The following is a 27,402-nucleotide window of genomic DNA, read 5'->3' as shown; positions in this document are numbered from 1 at the left end:
GCAGTTGGATAATAAGTCTTGAGCCCAGGATTTAGGTCTGAATTTGGGATGGACAGTTGGCAGCCACCCATTGGGCATAAGCATCTGGGTGTTTGGAACTTGAACCCTGTCAAAACAGTCGTATTGTCCAGTCTTTCCTTTCTAGTCCTTCCTGAGCCTGTAAGCGGTGGTGGGATGCAGAATAGATGGGGGGCAGCAACAACTGCCCCTGTGCCCCTCCCAAGCCTGGGCTGCCTTCCCCAGCCCTCTCCGCTGAAGGCACAAGGTCTCATCTGATAAGACCGCTTCTGCTCGCTCACTGTCATGTCTCATTCCCAAGCAGAGGGGAGAGATGACTGCAGCCTTCTTTCATTTCTCTGTTGGGGCTCAGAAAACAACATACCTGTATGAGTTCCCTGTAGCTGCTGTAACAAGTGATTCTCTCACCGTTCTGGAAGCCAGAAGTCCAAAATCCACATCCTTGGGCCCAAATCAGAGAGTCATCAGGGCCACACTCCCTCGGGATGCTATGGGAGATCATCTGTTCCTTGCCTCTTCCAGCTTCTGGTGGCTGCTGGTGTTCCCCGACTTGTGGCCACATCACTTCAATCTCTGCCCCTCTGGTCACTTTGTCTTTTCTTCTGTATGTGGTAAAATCTGTCTCCCACGTCTCCTCGAAGGACACCTGTGCATGCTTTAGGGCCCACTTGGATAATCTAGGATAATTTCCTCATCTCAAAAGCCTACCTTTATGAAGCTTATATTCTAGCAGGGAAGCATAGATGGTTTTACCCTAAACAACTAGTAAGTAAAGTATTTAGTAAATCAGAACAAGATACATACTGTGGGAAAAGAGAAAGGGTAGGGCAGGGTGGGTAAGAGGAGGTTGCAGTGTAAATAGGGTGGTCAGAGTTCATCTCCTGGGAGAGGTGAAATTTGAATAAAGACGAGAGAGGTGAGGGAGTAAACCAAATGACTATTGGAGGAAGAACGTTCCAGGCTGAGGAAATAGCTCGAGTAAAGGCCCTAAGGCAGCAAGGGATATGGCTGTGGTGTATGAGCAGGGGGGGTGAAGTAGCAGGAGAGGAAGTGGGGGAGGAGGGGCGTCAGGGATCAGGGCTGACCTCTAGGCCATTGCAGGGACATCACCCTTTACCGTGACTGAGATGGGAAGATGTTGTGCAGGTGGGGCGTGGGGAGATTGATCTTTGATAGAAAAACGGACACTTCCTCAGCCTTATCACGAAGGATGGAAGAGGTGGTGGAGCAGACGCAGGTGGCTTTGTAGACTGGGAGGGAGGCAGACCGCTGATCTCACGTAGCACATGTTTATTCAGCACCTACTCTGCTAGACACGGTTCTGGGTGCCGGGGGATATGGTAGTGAACGAGATAGGCAGATCCCTCGTCCCATAGAGCTTGCATTCTCCGTGCTATGAGAAACCGGTACATGAGAGAGAGCACAAGCAAATAACAAGATAATTTTATACAGTGCTAAATGAAAGAAAGAAGAAAATCCAGCAAGTGAATGATAGTGGCAGGAGGAGAAACCCCTTAGACGGAGGAGTCCGAGAAGAACTCCCCGAGGAGGTGGCATATGAACAGAGCTGAGTGAAAACGAAGAGCCAGCCTTGGGAAGAGCCCAGAGTGTTTTTGGAAAATTCCGGACACAGAAAAAACTAGGTTGTTTTCAACGGCTCCACAGAAGGAGAGTGAGCAAGGAGAAGACCTGAAATGGAGTGAGAGGCAGGTGAGGGTTTGGCCTTGTCACCCCTGGTTTGGTTTTATCCAAAGGGCACTGGGAAGGTCTTATGCAGATAAATGGCATGATATGGCTGATAATTGAGGACTATTGTTCTGGCCTTTCTAGAGAATGGATTGAGGGGCAAGAGTGGAAGCTGGTCACCGACCATCAACAGTAGTCAAGAGGTGATGACTTAGCCCCAGATGGCAGCAGTGGGGATAGAGAGAAGTGGATGGATTTCCAGTATGTTCAGAGATGAACAGGATTTGCTCATCTGTTGGATGAGAGGCAAGAATGACTCCGAGGGATACCATCCAGTTGGCAAGATAGAGATTTGTTTGTGAAATAGGTGTTCCCCTTCGTAGAAGGTGCTGATGCTAGGTAAATGGCACCGGAATGGAAAATGGGGGAATGTTAGGTTTATCTTGGGGGGCTGCATTGGCCCCCTTCACCATCGAAGCCAAAGACCACCACCCAGCTCCGGAGTCCTAGGCATCATGGGTGCTCTCATCATTTCTCCGAGTCCCATTAGGTTCCGAATACAGCAGTGGCCGTGATTGAATTCCTGCAGCCGCTTCTCTGCCTCTGGGCCCCTGAACTGCTGATGGAGAACCCAAGACACGCACTGGCCCCCCAGCGTGCCATGGTCTGTGCCTCTGCTCAGTGCTCAGCATCAGAGCTTCTGTCTGACATTTGCTCGGGTCCCCCTCCCTCCAGCCGCACCTGTCAGGGTAGCCAGCGTCACATCTCACCCCACCCCCACCCCACCCTGTTACCAGGGAGGTGTCCTGCCTCCTGTGTCCCTCCCTCCTACTCTGGATCCTGGCCCCATCCCTGCTTGGGCCTCATTCCCCGTCCCCCCCCTTCTGCTTGCCTCCTTCCAGCCCAAGTACAGACACGCTGGTTGCCAGCTCCCCGCCTTGACCCTGCAGCTCGCCCCCCTTCCCATTCCATTTCCATCCTCTCCTCCACCACCAAGGTTCCGTAGAGACTGCCCGAGCTCTCCCGAACACTTTCACTTCTCTCCCCCCTGCAGGCCGCCCCGTTCCTCCGACAACGTGCTTCTCTCAAAGGGGCAAGTGGCCTTCGTGTGTTCCCGAAGGCAGTGTGATCAGTATGGGTGCGGGTGGTGCCCGTCCATGGGGTGCTTGTGAGGATGAAGCGAGGCCGTGTGCACACAGCACGTAGGACAGTGTCTGGAACGTTTAAGTCTCCGTCATTGCTGTAGTGATCATCGTGGCCCTTACCAGGTATTGCGCGGGGGCCTGTGTGTGCTTGGCTGCTTCACCCATCATCCTCAGAGGCAGAGGCTCAACTGTGTGTGGTCACGCTCCCAGTGACGAGTGCAGGGGCTGGGGCGGGCCAGGGCTTAGCCCCTGTCATTGAGCTGGAGGGGGGATACCGAGGACACCTGGGACTGCGCCCTCGGCTCTGGGTTAGGCAGCCCCTGTGCAGTCTGGCCAGCAGCCATGCTCTCACAGGGAGGAGAGGCTGCTCTCAGCAGCTTCTCCGCTCACAGTCCTCCCCTCTGGCTCCCTGTGCCTCCCTCCGTCCCTCCTTCGTCCACACAAGGCCCGGGCTGTCAGCACGGCCAGTGCAAGCCTGTCAGCAAGAGCCCGGGCACTGCCCCCTGGAGGACCCCTGCCTCAGCCTTTCCTCTCCTCCTTCAGCGTGGGCCTCCCTGCCTGTCAGACATGTCCTGCGTGTGGCTCCAGGCTGTCTGTGGCCACGGTCCCTAAGCAGGCCGAGGGGCAGTCGCTGGCAGTATTTCAGACTCGGGACGGGTTTGCTGTGGAACAACAGAGATGTCACAGGAAGCCTGGCCCTTTGGAGCAGGGAGATCCAAGTGTCCATGAGGAGCCCCAAGAAGGCAGGCAGCCCCCCAGACCTCCATGGAGGAGCAGAAATTTGGCCTGATTGGCCCAGCAGGATGTACACTGTGGAATCTGCCACCTGAGCTGCTCCTCCCGCTTCTAACCAGCAGGCATCTGCTGGACACCTGCTGTGTGCATGGCCGAGCACTAGAGGTGCCACATGCCCGGGCGGGGGCGGGGGGTACCGGGCAATGACACCAGCGTGCAGAGAGCACCCTGAAGACACAGTACACACAGAGCCACGGAGACCAGAGGGGCCTCCATCAGCCCCGGGTGGCTCAGGGAAGATTCTCACTGTTAAGAGGTAGAGATGCTGGGCTCTGCTTGAAGAAAGAGCAGAAATGGAGCCTGTGAATGAGAAGGGGAAGAGAGTTCCAGGCAAATGGAATAGCGAGTACAAAATCACGGAGGCATTCAGGAGCCTGGCAGGGGGGCGCCTGGGGGGCTCAGTGGTTGAGCATCTGCCTTCAGCCCAGGGCATGATCCCAGGGTCCTGGGATCGAGTCCTGCATCTGGCTCCCACAGGGAGCCTGCTCTCCCTCTGCCTGTGTCTCTGCCTCTCTCTCCGTGTCTCTCATGAATAAGTGAATAAAATCTTAAAAAAAAAAAAAAAAAAGCCTGGCAGGTTGTAGAAACTCTACATAGGTGGTTAGGGCTAGTGCTCAAGGAAAAGGAGAAGGAGAGAGGGGATATCCGAGGCAGGTAGACAGGAGCCGGATCACAGTGGTTTCAGAAACCAGACCAAAGAGGTTAAAATTTATCCTCTAGTTAGCAGCTGCTGTCGGGAGAAACCCAGATCAAACTAATTGAAACACAAAGAAAATGTATTGGTCTATGTAACTATTAAGTTCAGGGACTGAACTCTCTCTGGGCCCAAGTGAATATAGGACCCAAACAGTGTCTTTCTCCCAATGTTTTGGTCCTGTGTTCATCTCAGTTGGCCTGTTCTGTAGACTATTTTTCTTTCTTCCTTTCTTTCTTTCTTTCTTTCTTTCTTTCTTTCTTTCTTTCTTTCTTTCTTTCTTTCTTCTTTCTTTCTTTCTCTCTCTCTCTTTCTTTCTTTCTTCTTTCTTTCTCTCTCTCTCTCTCTCTCTCTCTCTTTCTTTCTTTCTTTTTCTTTTTTTTTTTTTAAAGATTTTATTTATTCATGAGAGACACAGAGAGAGGCAGAGACACAGGCAGAGGGAGAAGTAGGCTCCATGCGGGGAGCCCGATGTGGGACTCGATCCCCGGACCCCGGATCACGCCCTGAGCCAAAGGCAGATGCTCAACCACGGAGCCACCCAGGCATCCCTGTGCAAACCCTGTTCTTGGCTTACATGGTCATGACAACTCACTATCTCAGAGAAAAAAAGAAATTCCCTTGTCCTCCAATGTCCACGTATTAGACCTCAGAGAAGAATTTGATTCATTCCACATTATTGTGGTTCAAGGGGGTGAAGTACCCTGACTGGCCAGCCTAGGACATGCACTCGTTCGTCCCCGTAGCAGTGGTGGGGTCAGCTCAGTAGGACCATGCGGAATGAACCGTCAGATGGGCTTCCAGAAAAAGGGGGAAGGGATGCAGATACCCACTGCAAGGCGCCAACAAGAAAGAACATGAACTGAGCGCCCGAAGTTACCGGTGATGATCCGGATTGAAATTGGTCCTGACACAGCGTCAGGGCACCAGGCCAACTCTGACGCTGCTGACGCCCGCCCTGCCCTGGCCTTTTCTCTCCACTCAGAGTTTGTACCTCAGCTGCTTTATTTACACCGGTCAGTCGGAATGCACTTGCCCGGGCCTTCCTTCCTCACGCGCCACCCCACTTCCTGGGTGGGACCAGAGGGCAGATTCCCTGGGAGGGGGTTCCAGGCTGAGCTGCTCTGCCCGGGGTGGGCGCTGCTTCGCCCTGTCTGGCCTCAGCAGTACCTCACCTTGTCTTGAAGGGAAGATTCGCTTCTCTCCTATGCCTTTGCCTACACCACCCTTCTCCTGGAACAGCCTTCCCGACATTCTCTCCCAGGCTCATTTACTGGTCTTTCAAGACTCAGCTCAGTTTCGTTGTCATCTCCTTCACAAAGCTTCTCCTGTACCCTAGACCTCTCTTAGACCTAAGTCAGTCTGAGACCTTTGTACCCCTGCCTGTGTTACAAAACACACAGTGTGCAGATGTATTTTTTGATTATTTATTTACCTGTGTCTGCGATTACCTCCTGAAGGGAAAGACCAGGGTTAATTTTCCTTTAGGTCCCGAGCCAGCCCTCAACACAGGAGCTGGCACTCAGTAGGCAAGGAGGTGTTGGACAGGGTTGCGTTTTCCACTCTCGTCTAGTCCCACGCACGATATGGAGGCCAGAGCTTCGTGCTGATGCTTGGAACAGGGCTCCCTGGTTGCTGCCCGGTGTTCACCTTCTCGTCTCTGTGCTGCTTCTCCCTGGGCCTATGTCCACCTGCCGTACAGACTTACCATCTTCTCTCCTCCTCTTCTCCCTCTTTCTCAGGGGACCCATTCAAGTGGTGAGCAAGGGAGACACTCAGGAAGACTTTGGCAAGGCGTTTGAGAAGTGTGCATCTTGCCTGCATAGATGTATACCAAGGTCTCACTGTGCAAGGCCATTTGTGGTGGGGCTGCTGTAGCTAGATCTCAAATAAGACCAGGTAAATTCTAGAAAACCAGTGTCCCTCTGCTTTGTCCACCTTACCACCTCCCAGAACAGGCTCAAGGTTGATGAGTCTGTGGCGTTTTCCTTTCACCCTGCTGGATGACAGTCTCACTTTGTGGGGCCAAGGCCTGTAGCTGAATCTAACGGACTGATGTGTTCCGGTCCCTGGTCCTCAGGACCCACTACTGGGATCTGCCTTCCCTGTGTTCCCCAGACTGTTTGAGCTGCTCACAGTTCCTGGGGTGAGTAGCTAGCAGGCTAAACGGGCACAGATGGAGAGCTAAGGGTGTGCGTTACCCTAATCCAGCAAACCCACTTGTGGAGGCACTTTTTCAGTTTGGTTGATGGGACCAGGAGAGAGACGATACTCTGAGTCTGCTGGTGCCCACGTAAAACTACTCCCCCACCCTGATAGACCCAGTCGCCTTTCCTGCTGGTCTCTGAGTACAGGCTAAAGCGCTGGGCTTCCCGGAGTGGTTTAGGTTGTGTAGCCAGAGTTGGGGTCATTCACCTTCTATGCTGCACCTCAGTCACACCGCTGGCCATTGAATGAGCCAAGAGGCATCTTCAGAGGGTCCTGGGATGCCCTTCCAGCTGCTCAGAGTCTGTGGACGGGACAGCTTGTGGGTCCTGGGGTCACAGCCTTGCTATGAGAGCATTGGGGTCAGACCCACCCTTATCACGTGCCCTCCTAGAGCCACAAGTCTCCAAACTACTGTGCTCTGGGACCTAAGGAGGAAGGAGGAGCACATTCGAGCGCAGCCTCCCTCTCCTCCTTCCCCTGTTCCTTCTCACGCACTCACACACCCTCCTGAAACCGGATCCTGAGGCTGCCTCGCGTGCTGGAGCCCTGGGCTGGCAGGCTGGGGCCTGTCTGCCTGGAGCCGGCCCCACCCTCCCCTGCTACCCCCCAGGCCAGGGCAGGCAGGTCAGGCGTCCCACACACCAACCCCCGCTAGTCTGACCAGTCCTTCCGCACCTCAGAGGCCACCTCCGCCCTGGCCAGACCACCAAACTGGCACACTAGTCTCTGGACAGAAGCCCCTGGTTCTCTTCCAGGTGTAGCATGAGGCCAGGCCACCTGTAGAATTGACACAAACACACACACAGACATCACCGCTGCCATCACCCCGCCCTCATTTCCTGTTGTTTATGGCCCCTGGCTCAGCTTCCAAGGCCTCTGCGGGCACTGAGCCACCTGATGGGGGCTGAGCGATGTGCCCTGGAATCACTGCAGGAAGAGTAGAGCCTACCTGGGGGCATCGGGGAAGGCTGTCCCCGAGGGAATAGGATGTGAACCGAAAGAATAAGAAGGGATTTTCCAGGCAGAGAGAGACGGCAGGGGATCGGGGAATAGAGTGTGTGCGAATTGGGGCGGGGGGCACATTTCGGGCAGCGGCACTGCCTGTGTGAGTGCTCGCAGACCAGCATGTTCAGGGAGTCACAAATAGGGTGCCAGCAGTGGAACATAGCAGTAGTCTCAGAAGAGTAAATCCCAGTTACATTAGATTGAGGAGCAACTAGATGAGGGACCTGAGATAGCACATCCATTGGTCTTCCTGGAGGTTTTGCCAGGAAGAAAGAGAAAGAGAGAGAGAGAGAAAGGTGGGTAGCTAAAGGGGTATATGATCAGGGAGGTTTGTTGAGTGGGTTTGTGTGTCTCTCCCATAGGAGAGACCTGAGCTTGATTTATGCTTGGGGGAAACACAGCAAAGGGAACCATAGCCTGCTGGAGAGATCAGCCTGGGTGGGCCGAGGGATGGGGTAAGGAAGCAGGAAGCCGAGTGAGTTCCTATCTGAGTGTCCTGGTTGGGGCTGTGAAGTGAGAGAAGAGGTAATCTGTTTCGAGAAAGCTGGAAAGGATAGAGTGTGGACTTGGAGAAGAATTGGAATAGCAACTGAGCAAAGGTGAGGGTCCAAGGTTCAAGTCAATTCATGGAAGTGTGTCAGTGTGTGTGTGTTCTCGCAGCACTTAAAGTATAAAGAATACATGGCTGTAGGATTAGATTAATCTCTGGGATTTGCCTAATGAGTGGGACAGAAAGACAGTGGGACTGAGGGTATGGGGTCTTGGCAAGAAAGCAGTAAGAAATGGATGGGATTCTAGCCAGGAAAGAGATATAACCGGGGAATGAAGAGAATTTTTCTAAGACTCAGAATTCAGAAACAGTAAGGTAAAAGTTTAATAAATGTGACTAAATTTTTAAAAAATCTATTGCAAAAAATGTGGAGAGAAAAAGAAAGGAAGAAAACACCAGAAGCCAAGTAAATATTACTTTTTTAAATATTTTTTTAAATTTATTCATGATAGACACAGAGAGAGGCAGAGACACAGGCAGAAGGAGAAGCAGGCTCCATGCAGGGAGCCCGATGCGGGACTCGATCCCGGGACTCCAGGATCACGCCCTGGGCTGAAGGCAGGCGCCAAACCGCTGAGCCACCCAGGGATCCCGCCAAGTAAATATTAAATAAATAAGCAAACAAAGTAGGGGAAATATTTGTAATTGCGTCTCTGAGGTTTATATATTTGATATATGCAGACCTTCAAAAAACAAAGATTGGTAGCTAATGCTGTGGTGGTGATCATAATGCAGTATAGACGTGTATCAAGTCAACACCTTGTACATCTTACACAATGACATAAATTATATGTCAAAAAAGCTGGGAGAGGGGCACCTGGGTGGCTCAGTCGGTTAAGCATCTGCCTTCAGCTCAGGTCATGATCCCAGGGTCCTGGGATTGAGCCCTGCATCAGTCTCCCTGCTCAGCAGGGAGCCTGCCTCTTCCTCTCCCCCTGCTTGTGCACTCATGCTCTTGCTCTCTCTCTGTCAAATAAATAAATAGAAGCTTAAAAAAAAAAAAAAAGCTGGGAGAAAAGAAAGAAGAGACTGATAACCCTGTAGAAAAATGAGCAAGAGATAGAAACAAAGCTAACAGAAAAAGAGCTGTAGATGACCTCTTTCTATATATAATAATGTGCAGTTTCACTTACAATAAAACAAATACAAATTAAAACAACACAGATACTGTCTTTCTCCTATCAGCCAAGCAGAATTGAAATGTTTGGCAGTGTGCTTTCATACTGTTGCTGGTGGGCACTGCGACACAGCACGATCCCCACAGAGGGTAATCTGGCAATATGGAGCAAAATTACTTATTGCATTTTCCCTTTGACCCGACTGACCCACTTCAAGGAATCTATTCCAAAGATAAATTGGCAAAGAGAAAAGACATATACATGAAGTTTTTCATTGTAACTGCTGCTGGTAGAACCCACTTTACAAAAGACTGCCTCAACCCAGGGGACTAACTGAATAATATTATCAAGTCTGTAATTCTATATGCTGCTGCGGAGTGCTCATCACAATATATTATAGGGCAAAAAAACACAAAAAAACAACAACCCAAACTCTCAGTAGGCAAAACAGTATATATAATAGGCTATCATTTTATCGAATAAAGAAGGGAATAGTAAAATACACTTTTCACACACACCTGTGTTATGATAAATGCTTACATCAAAAAAATGACAAAGGAAGGATAAAATAAAAATGAATTCATTATAGGAATAATACTAATCTGAATAAAATAAAAATAAAGTGAGTTTAATAATAAAATATAAATACTACATGAGAATAGAAGCAACAGGAGCCAGACACAGAGATAAATGTTAGACTCCTCTGAATATATCTTGTTTTGTGAATTTAGTTTTGGCACTGTGTAAAGTTTTATATCATCATAAAACAAAATTAAATTAAAGTGAAGTATAAGCAACTCCTTAAAAGCAAAAGCAAAATTGAACAAATGAACTTAACTATGTATCATTGGTGAATTAAACTCAGCAGAATTATTTCAAGAGGCAAAAGCAAAGTCATTTGTCTGTACTTCTCTAGTAGGGCATACTTGAAGCAGAAAGAATTGTAAAGAAACTTTAAATTATTTTTAGTAATGATAGTGTTAATAATGTTATTCTGAAACTACTATATTTTCTTCATGTACCTGTATGTGTGTATTTATTAAAGCAAATAAGCAATTGTGTTAATGTCACTATAAACAAGAATGTCTACTTAATTGAAAATAGATACAAATATAAAATAAAGGAAGTTTGGATAGATGACTTTTATGGCATATGAATTCTATCTCAGTGAAGCTATTAAACAAGAGAAAGAAAGTACAAATCTTGTCATCCTGAATTTGGACTGGAATACTAGTACAAATGCATGATGTACTTTTTCTTTAAAAAATTATTTCCTGACTTTGTCCCCCTGAAAAGGTCTGGGGAAAATGACTAACCCTAGCAACTGAGTGACCTAGCCATTGAGAAGGTGGTCTCTAAATACCATTTCCAATGAAAAGGAACCAGGGTTCCTTGGAAAATGACCAACTCCAGGTAGGAGGCAAGAAATGTACAGGACATGGGAATCCCTGGGTGGCTCAGCGGTTTGGCATCTGCCTTCAGCCCAGGGCATGATCCTGGAGTCCTGGGATCAAGTCCCACTCCGGGCTTCCTGCATGGAGCCTGCTTCTCCCTCTGCCTGTGTCTCTGCCTCTCTCTCTGTGTATGTCTTTCATGAATAAATACATAAGGTCTTTAAAAAAAAAAAATGTACAGGACAGCATGCGTGGGTGACTCAAGGGCTGAGTGTCTGTCTTCAGCTCAGGGTGTGATCCCGGGGTCCTGGGATCGAGTCCCACATTGGGCACCCTGCAGGGAGCCTGCTTTTCCCTCTGCCTGTGTCTCTGCCTCTCTCTCTCTCTATCATGAATAAATAAAATGTGATTCTTCTTTTGACTTTTTTAAAAGTGATTTTCTTAAAGTTACTCTTTTTTCTTCTTCTTTTTAAGGTTTTTATTTATTCATTCATGATAGACAGAAAGAGGCAGAGACACAGGCAGAGGGAGAAGCAGGCTCCATGCAGGGAGCCCAACATGGGACTGGATCCTGGGTCTCCAGGATCACACCCTGGGCTGATAGAGGCGCCAAACCACTGAGCCACCCAAGATGCCCGAATAAATAAAAATCTTAAAAAAAAAAAAAAAGAATCACTTTTAAAAATTAGATTTTATTTATTTATTCATGATAGAGAGAGAGAGGCAGAGACACAGGCAGAGGGAGAAGCAGGCTCCATCCAGGGAACCCAATGCGGGACTCGATTCCAGGACCCTGGGATCACGCCCTGAGCTGAAGGCAGACACTCAGCCCTTGAGCCACCCAGGCGTCCCAAATAAAATATTGAAAGAAAGAGAGAGAGAGAGAGAGAAGAAGAAGAAGAAGAAGAAGAAGAAGAAGAAGGAGGAGGAGGAGGAGGAGGAGGAGGAGGAGGAGGAGGAGGAGGAGAAGAAGGAAGGAAGGAAGGAAGGAAGGAAGGAAGGAAGGAAGGAAGGAAGGAAGGAAGGAAGGAAGGAAGGAAGGAAAAAAAAGAAAAGAAAAGAAAAGGAAAAGAAAAAAAAAAGAAAAGAAAAGAGAAATGTACAGGATGAACCTGGGACATCTTTACATACTGGGCAGCAAGGCTGTTTTCTCATATTATTGGGGTGTGTCAAAAGGATTCAAGAGCCAAGATGAAAAGGCCAAAGAGAGAAGAAGAATGAGGAGGAAACCTATCGATTTATTTATTTATTTTTAAGATTTTATTTATGTATTCATGAGAGACACAGAGAGGCAGAGACACAGGCAGAGGGAGAAGCAGGCTCCATGCAGGGAGCCCAACATGGGACTCAATCCTGGGACTCCAGGATCACGCCCTGGGCTGAAGGCAGACGCCAAACCGCTGAGCCACCAAGGGATCCCCAAATCTATCGATTTAAAAGAGACTAGAGACAAGCCCAATTCAGTGTGTGGATCATGCTTTCATTCTGATCTAAATAACCAACTATTAAAAGAAGCAACAACAGCAAACAGTAATGAGAAATCTGAAACTATTTGTTGCTATTAAGAAATTATAGTGTTTTAGGTGTGATAATGGCTTTAAGAGGAGTTGTTTAGGTGTGGTTATGGTTTTTAAGGTTGGCCTTATCTTTTAGAAACTAATACTAAAGTATTTCATGGATGAAATGGCAGGATCTCTGGGAGTTTCCAAAATAATACAAAAAGAGAGTAGAGGGAGTACAAGAGAAACAAAATTGACCATGACCACTGATTCTGGATCTGGGTAACACGTCCATCCATGAAGGTTCACTGTTTTCTCTTTTCAACTTTTGTGCATGTTTGAAATCTCCCATAATACAAAGTTTTAAAAATATATCCCCAGGAGGAAAAAAGAATACCCTTTGCACAAAGGTGCACCCAACTAGCAGAAAGAAATGTTAGAGGAGGCTGGCTCCATCTGTCAAAGAATAAAGAAGGTCTACAAAATAAGCAACTGAAACATGAAGACCCAATAAAAGAACAAGGTGAAAATGACAATGTTTAAAACCAGATAATAAAAATAAATAAATGAGTTCTACACTGGAGGCAAAGGTTTTTATTAAGAAATGCTTATCAGACTCCTGTAATGCTTTTTGCCAGGATCTCTCCCACGATTTTTTTTTTTCTTTTTTTTCTCCTTACTTACTGACTTCATCAGCTCTAGCTGCTATAACGAACTACCATAGGCTGGGCTTCTCAACAACAGAAATGTATTTTCTCACAGTTCTGGAGGCCGAACTCTGAGATCATGGTACCAGTGTGGTGGGGTCCTGATGAGAGTGTCTTCAGGTTCAGATGACTGGCTTCTCCTTGTATCCTCCTATGGTGGAAGGAGAGCTGGTTAGCGCTCTGGCCTCTTCTTATAAGAGCACTAACCCCACTCGTGAAGACTACCGTCATGACCCAGTGACCTCCCAAAGGTCCCTACCAGCAAACACTATCATGTTAGGGATGAAATTACAGCATATGAATTTGAGGGATCACAGGCATTCAACCTGTAACACTAATATTGGAACTTACACTTTTTCTTGGTCCTATTTTCACTTGTGTGTCCTTGTACATTGGATCATTGGGAGTCAACTTGGGTCAGTTACCAGCAGCTTACTGTTTTTGTTGTTTGATCTAGTCTTTGTGTGTTAGGAGAAAGTTGCGTCTATTTGCATAGCAATGTTCTCATTATTATAAAGTGAATGAAGAGTCTACAGAGCTCAGTGCAGATATATACACAAACACAATCCTTTGTGTTTTAGGATTATGAGTATTTTTTACTTACTTGTGTTTTGTGTGCACCCCTTAGTATTCTCCCCCCAAAATGAACACTTACTACAAGCTACGCCAAAAATAAGGTTTTTTTAAAGATTTTATTTATTTATTCATGAAAGACAGAGAGAGAAAGAGAGAGGCAGAAACACAGGCAGAAGGAGAAGCAGGCTCCATGCAGGGAGCCCAATGTAGGACTCAATCCTGGGACTCCAGGATCACACCCTGGGCCGAAGGCAGGTGCCAAACCACTGGGCCACCCAGGGATCCCCAATAAGGAGTTTTTTTAAAGTAAAAATTAACGTAATGAACTTTCTCATCAACTGAAAAACACAGGGAAAGGAGAAGAAAAGGAAAAAAAAAATATGTTGAGAACGTTTGGCCAGATCTTAAGAGATTTTATTAGCATATAACATCCAGTACATATTGGGAAGCAGATAAAATCTTGTCCAGGCCTGGCTGAGAGACTTTGCAAACATTTTTCATCAGCTCAGTCCTGACACAAGAGGAAAGGTTCTTGGTGTGGGCTTATCCAGGGACTGGTTTCCTTTGCTGGTACACCTAAGCTGTGGCCAGCATCCTCAGTGCCTCTGGAAAACATCAAATATATTAATGTACTTAGATTTGTTATACCAGGTATGAGAAACATGCGTGACCCCCGTACACAGAAGGGAAGCGTGCTAACTCCTAAGTCCAAAGGAGGGCTGCTCGGCAGGGAGTGGCCTCTGTGCTATCAGGTATTGACAACTTCTTCCCAGCTGTGAGTGATGGGGGAGGGAGCAGGACTGCAAGTTTTCTGCCTCCTTCAAGTTCCCTTGAAAATCTCTAATAATATTCCTCCTGGGTAGGGTGATTATAATGGTTAGTGGGATGGAAATGAGAAGGGTTTGCTTGAGTCGGAGTACATTCAGAGGGCTCAGTTCTAGGTCCGGGGCTTGGAGGCCATTCTCTTCCCATCTTCAGGTTTTCAGTGGCTGATTCAGGTTGAGTTAGAAATGCAGAGACGGAGCCAAGGCCTAGGCCTCCGTACCTTCCTCCTTGGCCAGCAAGGCCCCAAGCAGGCTCCGCAGAAGAATCAACACACAATAGACGATCAGGTGCTGGCCGTCTTCGGGGCCTCCAGGGTTCCTGAGAAAGGCCTCAAAACCAGGATGCCAGGTTCCATGCGAGGCTCATTGTCCGAGCATCCCTGAAGACCTTTGTGTCTCCTGTTGCTCTCCCCTCCGTCCTCGCTGCCTTCTCTGTCCCTTCTTACTTCCCAAAGCCTGCACCCCGGCTTGCCCATGCCCTGGCTTTCCCCGGAAAAGCGAAACTTTCTTTTCCCTTCTCAACTCAGCATCTCCCTGCAAGATACCCCCTCCCCTTACGCACATACCCCTCCCTCAGCTCCTGAGGAGGGTAGCATTCTCTCATCCTTGTCTCTGGCAGGCTCCTATCTGTGTGAGGCCTCCTCTCAGGCCTGCCTCCCAGCCACAGGATGCTCCGGTTTTTTTCTTCTCTACCAAACATCTGCTCCTGTGGCTGTTCTCCTTCTCACTGTGGCCATGAATTCTCCTTCCTCCTCATGCTGGGTGGCCACCTCCCAGAATTCTCTCCAAAACTCTGTTCCCAGGCACCAGCTTTCTTCGGGTCTCCTTCTCACCTGGCCAGCGTGTTGTCTCCGGGTTCCCAGACTGCAGGCACAGTGTGGGCAGCGGTGGCTGGTGGGTATGTGCCTAGGTCGCCTGCCAGAGAGCTTGCAGTGTGCAACTCCATCCGGGCCAAGTGGGAGCTTGCCTCTCCACCCCTGTAGCTGGCCGCGGAGGAACCGGCCAGACCTGCCCCCTTCAACTCAGGCTCCACTGGACAAGATGGGTCAGATGCCACAGCTTCCCGCAGACCAAGGGTAGGGAGGGCGTGCTGGACTGTGAAGGTGCTCCCAGCAGATCCACTGCCCACACAGATGTACTGAGGAGCCCATCTGAACTCCATCTTGTTGTATTTGGGGATCCTCAACAGCCCTATTTTATTCCAGGTTCTCCAAGCCAGCACCCATGTTCCTGGATGACTCTTTCCGCAAGTGGGCTAGGATTCGGGAGTTTGTGCCGCCTTTTGGGATCAAAGGTCAAGGTAGGTTGGGAACCCTGGCCCACTCTGTATTAACATGTCATCCCTCAGCCTGTGTCCCTGCACTCAGGGCAAGGCTATACCCTCAGAAGTCCCCATGCTGGGGATCCACCCCTCTCCTTCCGTCTTCTGCCTTCCTTTCTTCTAAACTTCAATGGACTGTTTGTTTACTCAGAGCCCACCACTCGGCCAGAGCCAGGCACACAACAGTGGAGTGGACAACACAGTCCTGTGCCTTAAAAAAGCTCCAGTCTAAAAAAAAAGAAAAAAGAAAAAAAAAGCTCCAGTCTAGTAGAGACACAGATACTTAGAGTGCAGGACAGTAAGGGCTCTGACACGGAAAGAGCACAATGAGATCACAGGACAGGATGCCAGGGACATCCGTGCTGGAGTATCCCTGAGAAGACAGAGGCCATCCCCCACAAAGACTCCAGGCTCCTCCATCACCTCCTCCTTACCCCGGTCCCCCCTCCAGTCCTTTCCTACCCTGTCCAAGGCTCACCTGTCCCTTGTGCCCTCAGGACTGTCCCCTTCCATTGCCTTAGGGACCTTGGCCATGCAGCTCCCTCCTGACTGAAGACTTTCTAGCCCCTGACAGTTTGACAGTTCTGTTGTCAAGTTCCTGCATGGTAGGGATTGGGCTTTATGGTCAGACACTGAAGGATCAGATCTCAGTACTACTTCTTTACTAGCTGTGACCTTGGACATGTTCCTTAACCTGCCTGTGCTTTAGTGTCTTCATCAGTTACATGGGGAAAATAATCCCATTGTATTAGGTTGTGGCCAGACTTACATAAGAGCACCGTTGAAGGGGTGATATCATTTGGCCAGGGGACTCAAACATACCTGAATTTGCCACTTAGTGAGTCCACCCCTCCCTGAGAAGAAGACAGTGACCAGCAAAAGGACACTCAAGAACAGGAATTTCAACCTCAGACCCCCAAGGACAAATCTAATGGGTAGAACTCCTTTTTACTGGGCACAGGTGTCTCAGCAGCCTACTCTTTTCCTAAATCCTCACTCTGATCCTGTTAAACTACGAAGGCCTGAGAAGGCTGGTACACAGCCCATTGGCCAGCAAGAGGAGAGCACCTACTAATTCATACTCTTCTGCTAAAGTCCCCTCCTAGGAAACAAAAACCTAAGCCATATCCTCGACTTTGGCCAATTAGTAGCAATATTGCTTTTTTGTTAGAGGTGAAATGGGAGGTGGGAAAAGGAGGGGGTCTGTGGCCCCATCTTGTAAAAAAAAAACCACAGGGTTGTTACTTTTAAGTTGGGAGGCAGTGTTTCTTTATGTGGAATATTTCAGTCATATAAAAAAGAATGAAGACGAAAACCGTGAGCAACCACGTATTGTGTCCCCAGCTTAAGGAATAAAACAGGAGATATAATCAAAGCTCTGTGTGGCCTTTTCTGTTCCCTGCCCCTCCTTCTCAGGAGACCATTGGCCTGGTTGGGGGGTTACTATTCCAAAGCCTGTTTATCTATGTCTGTGACATATTTATATGTCCATTGAAAATAAGGCACTGTTTTTACATGTTTTTACATTTTACAAATAATATTATATGTATACGTATGTATATGTGTGTGTGTTTCAAATTATTATTTTTTTTTTTTGCTTATGCTTTTCAGGATTATCTGTATTAGTACATGTGGCCCAAGGTCACTTTTTTATTTGTTTTTACTGCTGCGTAGTACTCTGGGTTCCACATTTAATCTGTCTTCCTTTGAACATTTAGCTTGCCTCCAGCATTTTGCTATTATGAACAGCTCCACAGCAAACCTTCTTGCACAAGTTTCCTTAAACAAATGTAGGAACATTCAGATGCTATCTGCCTAGGAGGAGACTTGCAAGATCTTAGTCTGTGCACATCCACATCTCTGCTCAGCGTTACTAAGATGCTCTCCACTATGGTTGCACTGATTTACTTACTTTTACCTCCAGATCTCTATGTATATTATCTTTTTATCTTCCCAATGACTCTGCCGGAATAGGAATTACCATCTTCACTTGAAAGATGGGGAACTAAAACGCAAAGAAAGTACATGATTTATCTAAGGTCACAGAGCTCTGAGGTAGCACAGCTAGGATTTGACTCCAAAGCCAGTATCTTTACATGTTATATTACAATGTTCTCCTTATGCCTGAGTTTGAAAGAGGAGTAAGTCACCATAGGCAAAGCCTGAGGCCAAGAAGTAGGAGGTCTGGCTAGTGGTCACAGGATCTGAGAACACAGAGGTCCTGGGCCCTTGCTGAGGGCTGCCTGAGTGGAGTGCAGGTGGGCAGATCCCAGGCCTCGGGTTGGAGAGCGAAGGAGGCAGAGACAGGTGGGCAAGGCCAAGATTGAAGATGGGCAGTGCTAGAGGGGGAAGTGAGGGGAAGCCGGTATCAGAAAGTGGCAAAGGGGTCTGACTCGGGAGCTGGTGGGCCCACTTGAGCTCTTCATCATCGCTGGCCTCCTCACTCGCTCTCTGGTGTCTCCTCACTGGGGGCACGGAGGCAAGCCGAGCATGGTCTCTGTCCCTGAGCAGGTCTCAGGCCGGGGATCCGTGTCCTGGGGCCTGACCACAAGCCTCGGGAAGCCGGAGGAGGCATCCCAGAAAGGGCTGGGGAGCCCTGGGGGAGAAAGCGCACGTCCATGCTGGAGACTGGTTCCAGGCAGAGCCGAGTGCACCTGCCCGTTCCCCTGCCTGCATCTCGTTCCTCAGGGAGAAAGCTGGGCCAGTGGCCCAGCCAAACCTTGTGCCAGAGCTCCCTCTCCCCACCCTCACCTCCACCTCCACCCTACATGGGAGCATGTGCCTCCTGAATGTCATCCGCAAACACTTCATGGGGATGCCCGTGACCCTCTAACAGTAACCTCCCTCCTCTGTCCACAGACAATCTGATCAAAGCCATCTTGTCAGTCACCAAAGAGTACCGCCTGACCCCTGCCTTGGACAGGTGAGCCGCTCCCTACCCACCCTCCCGCCCCTCAGCTGCCTGGCATGCTCAGAGATGCCGAGGCCCTGCCAGCTTAGCCTGGACACGAGCACATTCTCCAGCATGTCCACAGATGTGCACACACAGCACACATGCTGGGGTGGTGAGCAGATCAGTGGGGCCATCCGGTGCTGGCCTGCACCCCCTGGACCGTCAGCACTTGGCAACGTGTTTCAGTCTTCAGTCCTCAGCCAGCAGAGGTCTGAGGGTAAGAAGGGCAGGCCAGGCACTGGGCTGAGATCAGCCCAGCAGTGGGGCTGAAGGACAGGGTGGAGAAGGCAGCTGAGGGGGCAGGGCTTACACGCAGGAGACGGTGACAGCTGAGGAGCCCACCGCCCCTGGGTGCGGAAGCCCCAGGTGGGAGAAGCAAAATAAGTAGGGCTCTCTGGTGGCTAATGGGAGCCTGGGGGCTTCTGAGCTGAATATAAGCCCACCCTTGGGTCCTGGAGCCTCCAGGCCTGTCCTCTCTGCTTCCCTCTCTGGCACAGCCTTCAAATCAGCCCACTTTGCCCTCTTTCTTGAACTCCACTAATCCTTGGGGAGCCTTGAGCCTAGAATGCCATCTTACCAGAGGCCCCTTCCTCACCACCCCAGAACTAACGTCCTTGCCCCTTCCACAGCGACACTTTCCTGGAGAATCTCTGGGACTAGGGCTGTCCGAGAGTCCCAAGTGGCCCAGCTACCGACAGTATGGCTTTGGCCTCAGAATGCTGCCTGAAGCCCATTGGTCTTCCCCCATCCCAGCCTGCATCTGGCCAAAGGCATGAGGTCACGGGCCCAAGGGGTAGGGAGAAGGAGCCCTGGCGGACAGCTCTCCAGGGGTCTCTGCCTCTCTCCCCTCAGCCTCAGCTGCCGCCGCTGCATCATCGTGGGCAACGGAGGTGTCCTAGCCAACAAGTCTCTGGGGTCACGAATTGATGACTATGACATTGTGGTCAGGTGAGCTCCCCAAACAGCAGTGCCTCAGGCACCTGAGGGTCCTGGCCCGAACCCTCGTCCCTGAGTCCACTGAGAACTATCTGTCCATCTGGCTAGTCGGACTGGAGGTCAGCAGAAGCCTAGAGAAGAACCCTGGTCGGAGGGCTCTAGAAAGCTAGGTGGCTCCAGGTGACCTGGTGGCTTCAGGTGACCTGGCTCCCTATTCTCTGCACCTGGGGAATTCTGGGGTCAGAGTGGCTCCCCAGACACAAGCCCACAGACTACACACAGCGAGCCCAGGGCAGGCTCTGACTGGGCCTGCTCTCTGTAGACTGAACTCCGCACCAGTGAAAGGCTTTGAGAAGGACGTGGGCAGCAAAACTACACTGCGCATCACCTACCCTGAGGGCGCCATGCAGCGGCCTGAGCAATATGAACGCGATTCTCTATTTGTCCTCGCTGGCTTCAAGTGGCAGGACTTCAAGTGGTTGAAGTACATCGTCTACAAGGAGAGAGTGGTGAGCTCCCCCTGCACCAGCTCCTTCCCCTCTTGCCCTGTCCTTGCCTGGCTTCCAGGTCAGCCCCTTCCCCTGAACCCCACAAAGAACCAGTAGGAACCTTTCAAAAGAAGCATTAATGACACAAAGCTGAAAGACACTCAAACTCAGACCAAGGGACAGAGAGGCCAGGGGATGCCAGAGGGCACTGGTGTGGACTCCAGGAGCTGCTAAGCTTGATACCTGCCACCTGCCCGGATGCCCAGAGTGCGAGTTCTCTTTCAGCCTTCCCTAGCCAGACCATGGGTCTGCAGCAGCCCCTGCAGGCCCTTCCCTGGCCTCAGGTCCCCCTGGAAGGACCGCTTTTATCTGGCTAGCCCCAGCTTCACTCCTACTCTTCCTCCTCCCCTGCTCTGACCTTGTAGTGTCCCCCACTCTCAGCCCCTTACCCTCTGTAAAGACTCTCTGACTCTAATGTGGGTCCACCCTCATTCCCAGCCCCGGGGAGGAAGGCCTTATCTGGACCCTGGCCCATCCCACAGGGATAACAGACCTCTCTGAGCTTGAGGGGTCCCATTCCCCAGCCCATAAATCCTAGCCTCTCCCCTACTTTTATAATTTTACCGCTGACCTGCCCCGGGATCCCCAGCTGCCACCGAGAAGGGGTTCCACTCCAGGAATGATCAGATTCTGTATTCCTTGTTCTAGGCGGGCAAGGGCCTGGGCCTGTTTTCTCTAGGGACGTTGTGTGGCCAAGTGACCTATGTGACTGCTCCTTGGTAGACCACCCACTGAGTCCCCTCCTGTTCTCTTCTTCTCAGCTCTGGGCCCGCAGGGATACCTGCCAATCTGTCTGGGCCCATCCCCCTCTCCCCTCCACCAGCTGTCACCAGCCACCCCAGGGGAGGGGTCCTGCAGAGTTCAGGCCATTCTTCTTCCAATACCCGAGCCTCCTACTGGAGGAGAATGATGACAGACAGCCTCTGGCGACAGTGAGAAGCTAATTGTTCTTTCTGGAGGTTTGGAGGGGAGTTTGGGGGTGGGAGCAGCTTAACCTGCCTGTGGGGGTCTCAGTGCAATTTGGTTTAAATCCACAGCCCTTTCCCAAGAAATGCCAAGTGCAGGCAGTGTCACGTAGGTAGCAAGCGAGAGAGAAGACAGAAGGCAGGTCGAGAAGTGCAGGTAGGTGGGACAGTGGGGAAGGGGAACCCACCCAGAGCCAAGCTGAACGCGGCAGCCAGGCTCCACCAGGCCCAGCCTGGCTCCCCACAGGGGAGGAAAGGGGTTGGCTTTGGCCAGCTCCAGTTGTAAGAAGGCCCACTGCCCGTGCAAACCAGGGAGAGAATGGGGGCTGGGGGAGCACCCCTCTGTTTTTAGAACCATGGCCTGAATACTAGTGTCCTCAGGGTCCTTCTCTTTGCCTTAAAGGCCACAGAACTGGGACCACAGGTAGACACTTCTCAGGGCAAAAGGGAGGGAATTGGATCTGCCTTGGTGACCTCTGGGGAGTCTGAGGGCTGTTTCCTCCCCCTGGCCTCTTGCCCACCTGCCCGTCCTCTCCTCTGCACACAGACACCTGTCAGAGGAGCTTCTGGAAGGCAGGGCCCTGCTCCCATTGGCTTTTTTTTAAACCCCTCAATGCCCGGTCATCATAAATGATCTGGACTTGGCTCAAACACCAGATCCTGCTTCCTGCTGAGCAGACTGGGATCGAACAGGCAGGCCAAGGGGGTGGGTCAGGACAGCCAGGTGGTTGTCATCACAGGTTCCTTCCAAGAACACCAAGGTCAGTTCACTCAAGGCTCTTAGAGTTCATCCAAGGAAATCAGGAAAGAAGGCAAAAAAGGAGGACAGCCAGGTAGCGTCAGGAGACTCACTGTGCTCCAGCCATTCAGGAAGCAGACAGCAGGGCCTCACTATTCCCAGGAAGACTCCAAGGCGCTCCCACCTGGCCTGGCCTTGGCTGCAGGCTGACTGAAGGTACCAGAGCAGTTGGGATGAGGAAGTGTGGGCTGTGCTCAGGCACACGCTCACGCATGTGGATGTCTGTGTCTCGGCCTGGCCATGCCCGGGGTTGTAGGACCAGCCTTGTGTTAGGGAGAACTCATTCCCAGAGTTCGTAGGGGTGAGTGAGGAGAGAGAGGGGACAGGGAGGACTCCTTTGAAGTTCCACAAGCCTTCCCTGGCCCCCAAGTCAGAGATAGCTCAGGCCTTTAGAGTGAGCTGCCAGAGGAGAGCCAGCGATGCCTCCCCAACCGTAGCCATCTCTGGTGACCCAGGAAGCCTCTCCTTTAGAACCCTTCCCTACCCCAAGACCAGGGCTGATGCTCTGTTTCACTTCTCTGGCATCTGAGACCCAGGTAAATGTGGGGAAGGACCTTCTTCTCTGGTGCCAACCACAGGCTGGTCCTGCTCCTACAGTGATGTTTCCAACCGTGCAGCCTCTTGGCTGCTGGGGAGCTCTCTGTACCTGCCCAGAGGCTCACCTGTAGAATTCCAGCAGGCAGGAGGCAGCTCTGTGTTTGGGAGCCAAGGCCTGGCTGGGCATGGCTGGAAAGGGTACTAGGCCTCACTCACGGCTGCCACCTGCCACTGACTATGTGAACAGTTGCCCACTGGGTGTAACTTTCTGGTACCCACGAGCCTTGATGGGATCTGGAAAGGGGAAAGATGGGAAAGGAAGACCGAACAACCCAAAAGACAGCTGGTGCTAAATCCAGCCATACTTTCTTCATCCATATGGAGGCTCTTGTCACCATTTGTGGCCATTTGGTTCCCCGATCACTGGACAACTGCTCAGCTCAGATAACTCCAAACAAGTTACCCAAAGGCTCGTTGTCTCCCAGCCCCCAGGAGCCCTGTGCTAGGCAGCAAGCTTGGGGGAGTTCCCAGCAGGCCATGTGTGCTGGGGGCAGCTCAGAGGAGCACCAGTGGACTGCCAAGGTTGGGGGTGGAGGTGTATGGAAGTCCATGGTGGGCCAGGGCAGCCTCCAGTTCTCGTGGAATCCTCAGAGGCACATCCCGCTTCATATCGCCACGCACACACTCATTTGCCGGGCATCAGTGAGGTGTCCCAGGTGCTGGCACTGTGCTGCTCTTGACTCATTCCTGTCCCCAAGTGTCTCACAGTCTAGTGGCAGTGATGGTCCCGAAACTAGAGCTATAATGCAGCGTGGTAGGTGCTGTGGCTGAGCATCCTCCTCCTGGTGTTTGCTGAAGGCTGAAGACGCTCCATCCTGGAGAGGACGGGACACGTGAGAGACAGGGCTTCCCATGCAGCCACTCAGGCCCCGTTCCTCCCACCTCTGCCAGCCTCCCCTCCCCATGCCCCAGGATGCCTGGTAACTCAGAAGGGAGCAGCCTTCCTAGACCTCTTAGCTACCTCCTCCTCTTCCTCCTCCTCCTCCCACCTCGTCCTCACTATGGAAACTGGGAGGCTGGCCTCGCTGCAGGGCCCCTGACTGGCTGTCAGTTCTATGAGGCCCTGAGATGTGGCCTGGGCTGGGGGACAGGAGAAGACGGGCTGCAGTGGGCAGCCCCTGGACAACCTTGACACAGGCCTGACCTCCCAGTGGTAGCTCAAGGCCTTTGGGAAGGAGGGAGGGGCATAAGGCCGCCGGGACTCCGCATTCAAGCGCGAGCGCACTGGGCCCCACCTTTGGGAAGACAACATGGTTTGGGGGGGGAAAGCAGATCAGGCCTTGGAATCATGTGGATTTGGGTTTATATTTTTAAAGATTTTATTTACTTATTCATGAGAAAGACAGAGGGAGAGAGATCGAGACATAGGCAGAGGGAGAAGCAGGCTCCATGCTGGAAGCCCGATGTAGGACTCGATTCCCAGACTCTGGGATCACACCCTGAGCCAAAGGCAGATGCTTAACCACTGAGCCACCTGGGCGTCCCTGGACTTGGGTTTAAATGGAGGCGGTCACTTGCTGGCTGAGTTACCTTGGGCAAATTACCCAAGCCCCTTAGATTTAGTCTCGTTCGTTTTACACATCATTCGGGGTTGTTTTAAAAATTAAAGCACGTGCTATATACAAGCACCTGGTGTGGTAAGTGCTGTCGGTGGCAATGACTAATGCTGTTTATTATTTTATGATTACTGTTGTAATTGGTGGTGGTGCTGTTAGAACAGCCCAGTTGCACTAGGCAATGAAGGATCGTCTGTCTACGCAGTAGGGTTTGACCCAGAAGGTGACCTAAAGCAGGAATCAGAGGCTAGGCCCAGAGGAAGGAGACTTGAGGCCTCCTGAGAAAAACAGCAGGGGTGGGCTAACAGCCCTGGGAGTCCCCAGGACACACAGGGCCACCAGGTCCTGTATGTGAGGCCTTATTGAAGATTTTATTTATTCATGAGAGACACACAGAGAGAGAGGCAGAGACACAGGCAGAGGGAGAAGCAGGCTTCCTGCAGGGAGCCCGATGGGGGACTCGATCCAGAACCCTAGGATCACGCCCTGAGCTGAAGGCAGACGCTCAACCCTGAGCCATCCAGATGCCCCAGCACCTTACCAGCATCTGGATGCTGCTCGCCAGCCTGTGTCCTGTCCCTGGCCATTGCTCCTCTCAGAACCTACGCACCATGGTCTGCAGTTCTGCGTGACGCCCTCTCCTCCACCCCTGTTCTAAGCAGAAGTCTCACACCCCGCTCCCCAGGGAAGATCCAGGTCGGCAGCAGTCAGCAGCCCTGGCCTTCCCAGGCTCCCGCCTCCCGACTTGGCTGCAGCCCCGTCCATCCCGCTTCCGTCCTCACCGTCCTCCATGTGCCTCCCGCCCAAGCTCGCTCTTCTCTCAGGCTGCAGACACCATCTTCTCCTGCCTCCGACCTCTTCCTGGATCCTCCTCTCATGGATGTGATTTCGGTCAGGTCTCTCTCGCCTTACAAACGGAAGCCCTCTTTATTTTGTGTTCCTCCCTCTCCTTCCCTCCTTCTCCAGGTGTCTGGAAAGAGTGATCACCTGTCCCTGACGCATCTCCCCATCTTTCCCTTCTCTTCTCTTGATTCCGAGTCCAGTGGGCCCAACCTCTTCCTCTCTCTCGGGAACACCTTGTTGGCCGACCCCAGGGAGCACTGAACCGGTCTCAGCGCTGCGTTGCGGGGACAGCCCGTGGTCTTCTGAGCTCCTGCCTAAACACCCAGGCGGCCGTGCTTGACTCCCCCTCTCCTTCACCCTCCGTATTCATCCAGTCTCCAAATCTGGGATTCTCACCTTTAAAAATGCCTCGCGTTCACTGTGTCAGCAGCTTCCTAGTCCCCCGCCCGCAGTCCATGCTCCACCTCTGTATCCAAAAGAATCCTCCCCAGGGGTGTCCATCTGGTTGGTTCCTTCTGCCTAACGCTTCCCACTGCCTACATGTCTCACGCCCACAGCGTGGGCCTCACCTGGAAACGTGTCAGAAATGCATTTGGGCTCCACCTTTGGCCTCATGAAAAAGTCTGGGGCCGGCCCAACGGCCTGTTGTAATGATCCCCCCGGGAGGTCTGGACACAGGCTCAGCTGTGGTAAAACCAGGCTCCGCGACCCAGACCCTGCTAACCCCAGCCCCTTCCTTGTCCTCGCCCCCTCTTTCTTGCACCCAACATACACCCTCCGCTCTGACTGTGGCGGAATAGGTATCCTGTTTCCCGCCCCCACACCAGAACACTCCTCCCTCGGTCCTACACAAGGGTTTACGTCCCTCTCAGCTCTTACAAGGCCCTGGCGGACAGGGACAGTGGCGTTTGTCTCTCTAGGCCTATCACCTCCAGCAGCGTCTTTGACAAAAGTCAGCCACCCACAAACGAATAAATACGTGTGGAAACTGAGGCCCAGAGTAGGGCAGGAAGCTCTGGTAGAGCCAGGATTCCAACCCAGGTCTTCCAGCCCCTCAGTCAGGGCTCTTTCCTCTCAGCCGGGCTGCCTCCCTCTTTCATGGCCCTGGGAGGCCGTTCTTTTAGATCCAGACCCCGGCTCTCCTCTTGCCTCCCCTGGGCGTCTTTTCCCTCAGCCACGTTTGATCTTCCTTCTGCGGGTCAAGATCACTGTCCTCGATGAAGAGGTGAGAACCGCCCCGTCTCCCTGGCGCCCTGCCTCTTGGAGTTGTCCATTAGCCTCACGAAGCTATTTCTGTTCGCCGCTTTTTCCAAATACAGCGTTCAAAAAGGTTTTCTGACCCTCTCCTCATAGCGCACATCAAGGTAAATCCCAAATGAGCTAAAAAGTAAAAATATTCCCAAAAAAATACGACCAAAGGGAACTTTAAAGTGAGTAGAACAGAAATCAGATCCCTGGAGGGAAAAGAACTTTCAAGGGATAGGCGTGCTAGGAGAACTCAGATTAATAATATATGAAAATTTATACTGAATTGACAACAACGAAAAGACGGGAGATAGCACAAAACCTTGAAAAGTGTGTTTGGGAAAGACGACAGACCACTGGTTATTGTTACAGAAGTTGACAAGAAAGCCAGTAGGACCCGAGCAGAGAGAAGGACAGGAGACCGAACAGATCACACAGGAAGAACTACAACTGGGAACAACACAAATATACTCAACTTTGCAGCAGAGAAAATTCGTGTGAAGGCAACAGGATGCCTTTATCAACCTGCCACATCTTTAAAGAATGTGTTTAAAATCATAATATGTGGGATCCCTGGGTGGCTCAGTGGTTGAGTGTCTGCCTTCGACTCAGGGCATGATCCCGGGGTCCTGGGATCAAGTCCCGCATCAGGCTTCCTGCGTGGAGCCTGCTTCTCCCTCTGCATGTGTCTCTGCCTCTCTCAGTGTGTCTCATGAATAAATAAAATCTTTTTAAAAAGATTAAAATCATAATACGTGATTCTGGCAAGAGGGCAGTGACAGGTGCTCTCAGAGGCTACTGGTCACAGTGTAAATGGGGACAAGATTTTTGGCAAGGAAATGACATTTGGCACCAACACCAAAGGAAGGACAAATCTGCACACAAAGATTATTATTATGGTGTTATTTATAATGGCCAAACCCAAATATCACCTGAGGGGTTTATCGTGCAAAGTATAGTTCAGTGACACGAAGGAGTGTGAAGCAGCAGTGCGGCGACCCCACAGCCGGGGTGGGCGCTTGGGCCAGCTGCTGTCACAGCCACATACCACCCATCCCCCGGCCCGTGCTCTTCCGGCGTGAGCCACGTCCGCAAGGCAGCGCTGGATTCTGCGTTGGGCACGGATGGTTCCTCTGCCTCAGCCCACATCTCTGAGTTTCCTCCTCTGTACACTGGGGATTCGAAAAGCTTCCCTGAGTGGCTCCCTGTCACACTGCCCTCAGGAGGGAGCGAGACAGTGCACATGGCAACACTGGGCACACCGTGCTCCTCCTGCGATGACGATCACCGCAGTGAGAGTCAGCCAGGCCAGGGCCCAGGGATGAGTGTGTCAGGGAGGGCAAGAGGGCCTGGGCACAGGGCAAGTGCCACCTGGCCGGAAAAGGTCCCGCCACTCCCATTCCTTCTTGGTGTCCAGGAC

General features: G+C 51.2%; 1 protein-coding gene and 2 long non-coding RNA genes across 17 annotated transcripts in view; 1 reads left to right on the top strand and 2 right to left on the bottom strand.

Annotated features, from left to right (window-relative positions):
• The window catches only part of ST3GAL3 (ST3 beta-galactoside alpha-2,3-sialyltransferase 3), a 198,136-nt gene that overhangs the window by 155,152 nt on the left and 15,582 nt on the right, over positions 1 to 27,402 (top strand). For 11 of the 15 annotated variants that reach the window (XM_049094079.1, XM_049094075.1, XM_049094074.1 and 8 more), the window contains 5 exons: positions 15,425 to 15,519; positions 18,400 to 18,463; positions 19,346 to 19,441; positions 19,752 to 19,938; positions 20,739 to 20,909. In XM_049094079.1, coding sequence (XP_048950036.1) covers positions 15,425 to 15,519; positions 18,400 to 18,463; positions 19,346 to 19,441; positions 19,752 to 19,938; positions 20,739 to 20,909 — 613 coding nt within the window. The remainder of the gene's footprint in view (positions 1 to 15,424; positions 15,520 to 18,399; positions 18,464 to 19,345; positions 19,442 to 19,751; positions 19,939 to 20,738; positions 20,910 to 27,402) is intronic. The other 4 variants (XM_025420411.3, XM_049094083.1, XM_049094084.1 and 1 more) reach the window with 1 other exon arrangement.
• On the bottom strand, positions 13,788 to 18,404 carry LOC118350842 (uncharacterized). Its single transcript, XR_004805380.2, has 2 exons — positions 16,019 to 18,404; positions 13,788 to 14,000 (listed from the first exon to the last, which is right to left on the bottom strand). It is a non-coding gene; the product is annotated as an uncharacterized LOC118350842 (long non-coding RNA).
• Positions 20,906 to 24,926, bottom strand: LOC118350843 (uncharacterized). Its single transcript, XR_004805381.2, has 2 exons — positions 24,677 to 24,926; positions 20,906 to 23,153 (listed from the first exon to the last, which is right to left on the bottom strand). It is a non-coding gene; the product is annotated as an uncharacterized LOC118350843 (long non-coding RNA).

Source organism: Canis lupus, chromosome 15 (genome assembly GCF_003254725.2).
Source record: "Canis lupus dingo isolate Sandy chromosome 15, ASM325472v2, whole genome shotgun sequence".
Classification (NCBI taxonomy): domain Eukaryota; kingdom Metazoa; phylum Chordata; class Mammalia; order Carnivora; family Canidae; genus Canis; species Canis lupus.
The sequence above is the reverse complement of the archived record's forward strand: the minus strand, read 5'-3'. Positions and strand labels throughout refer to the sequence as shown.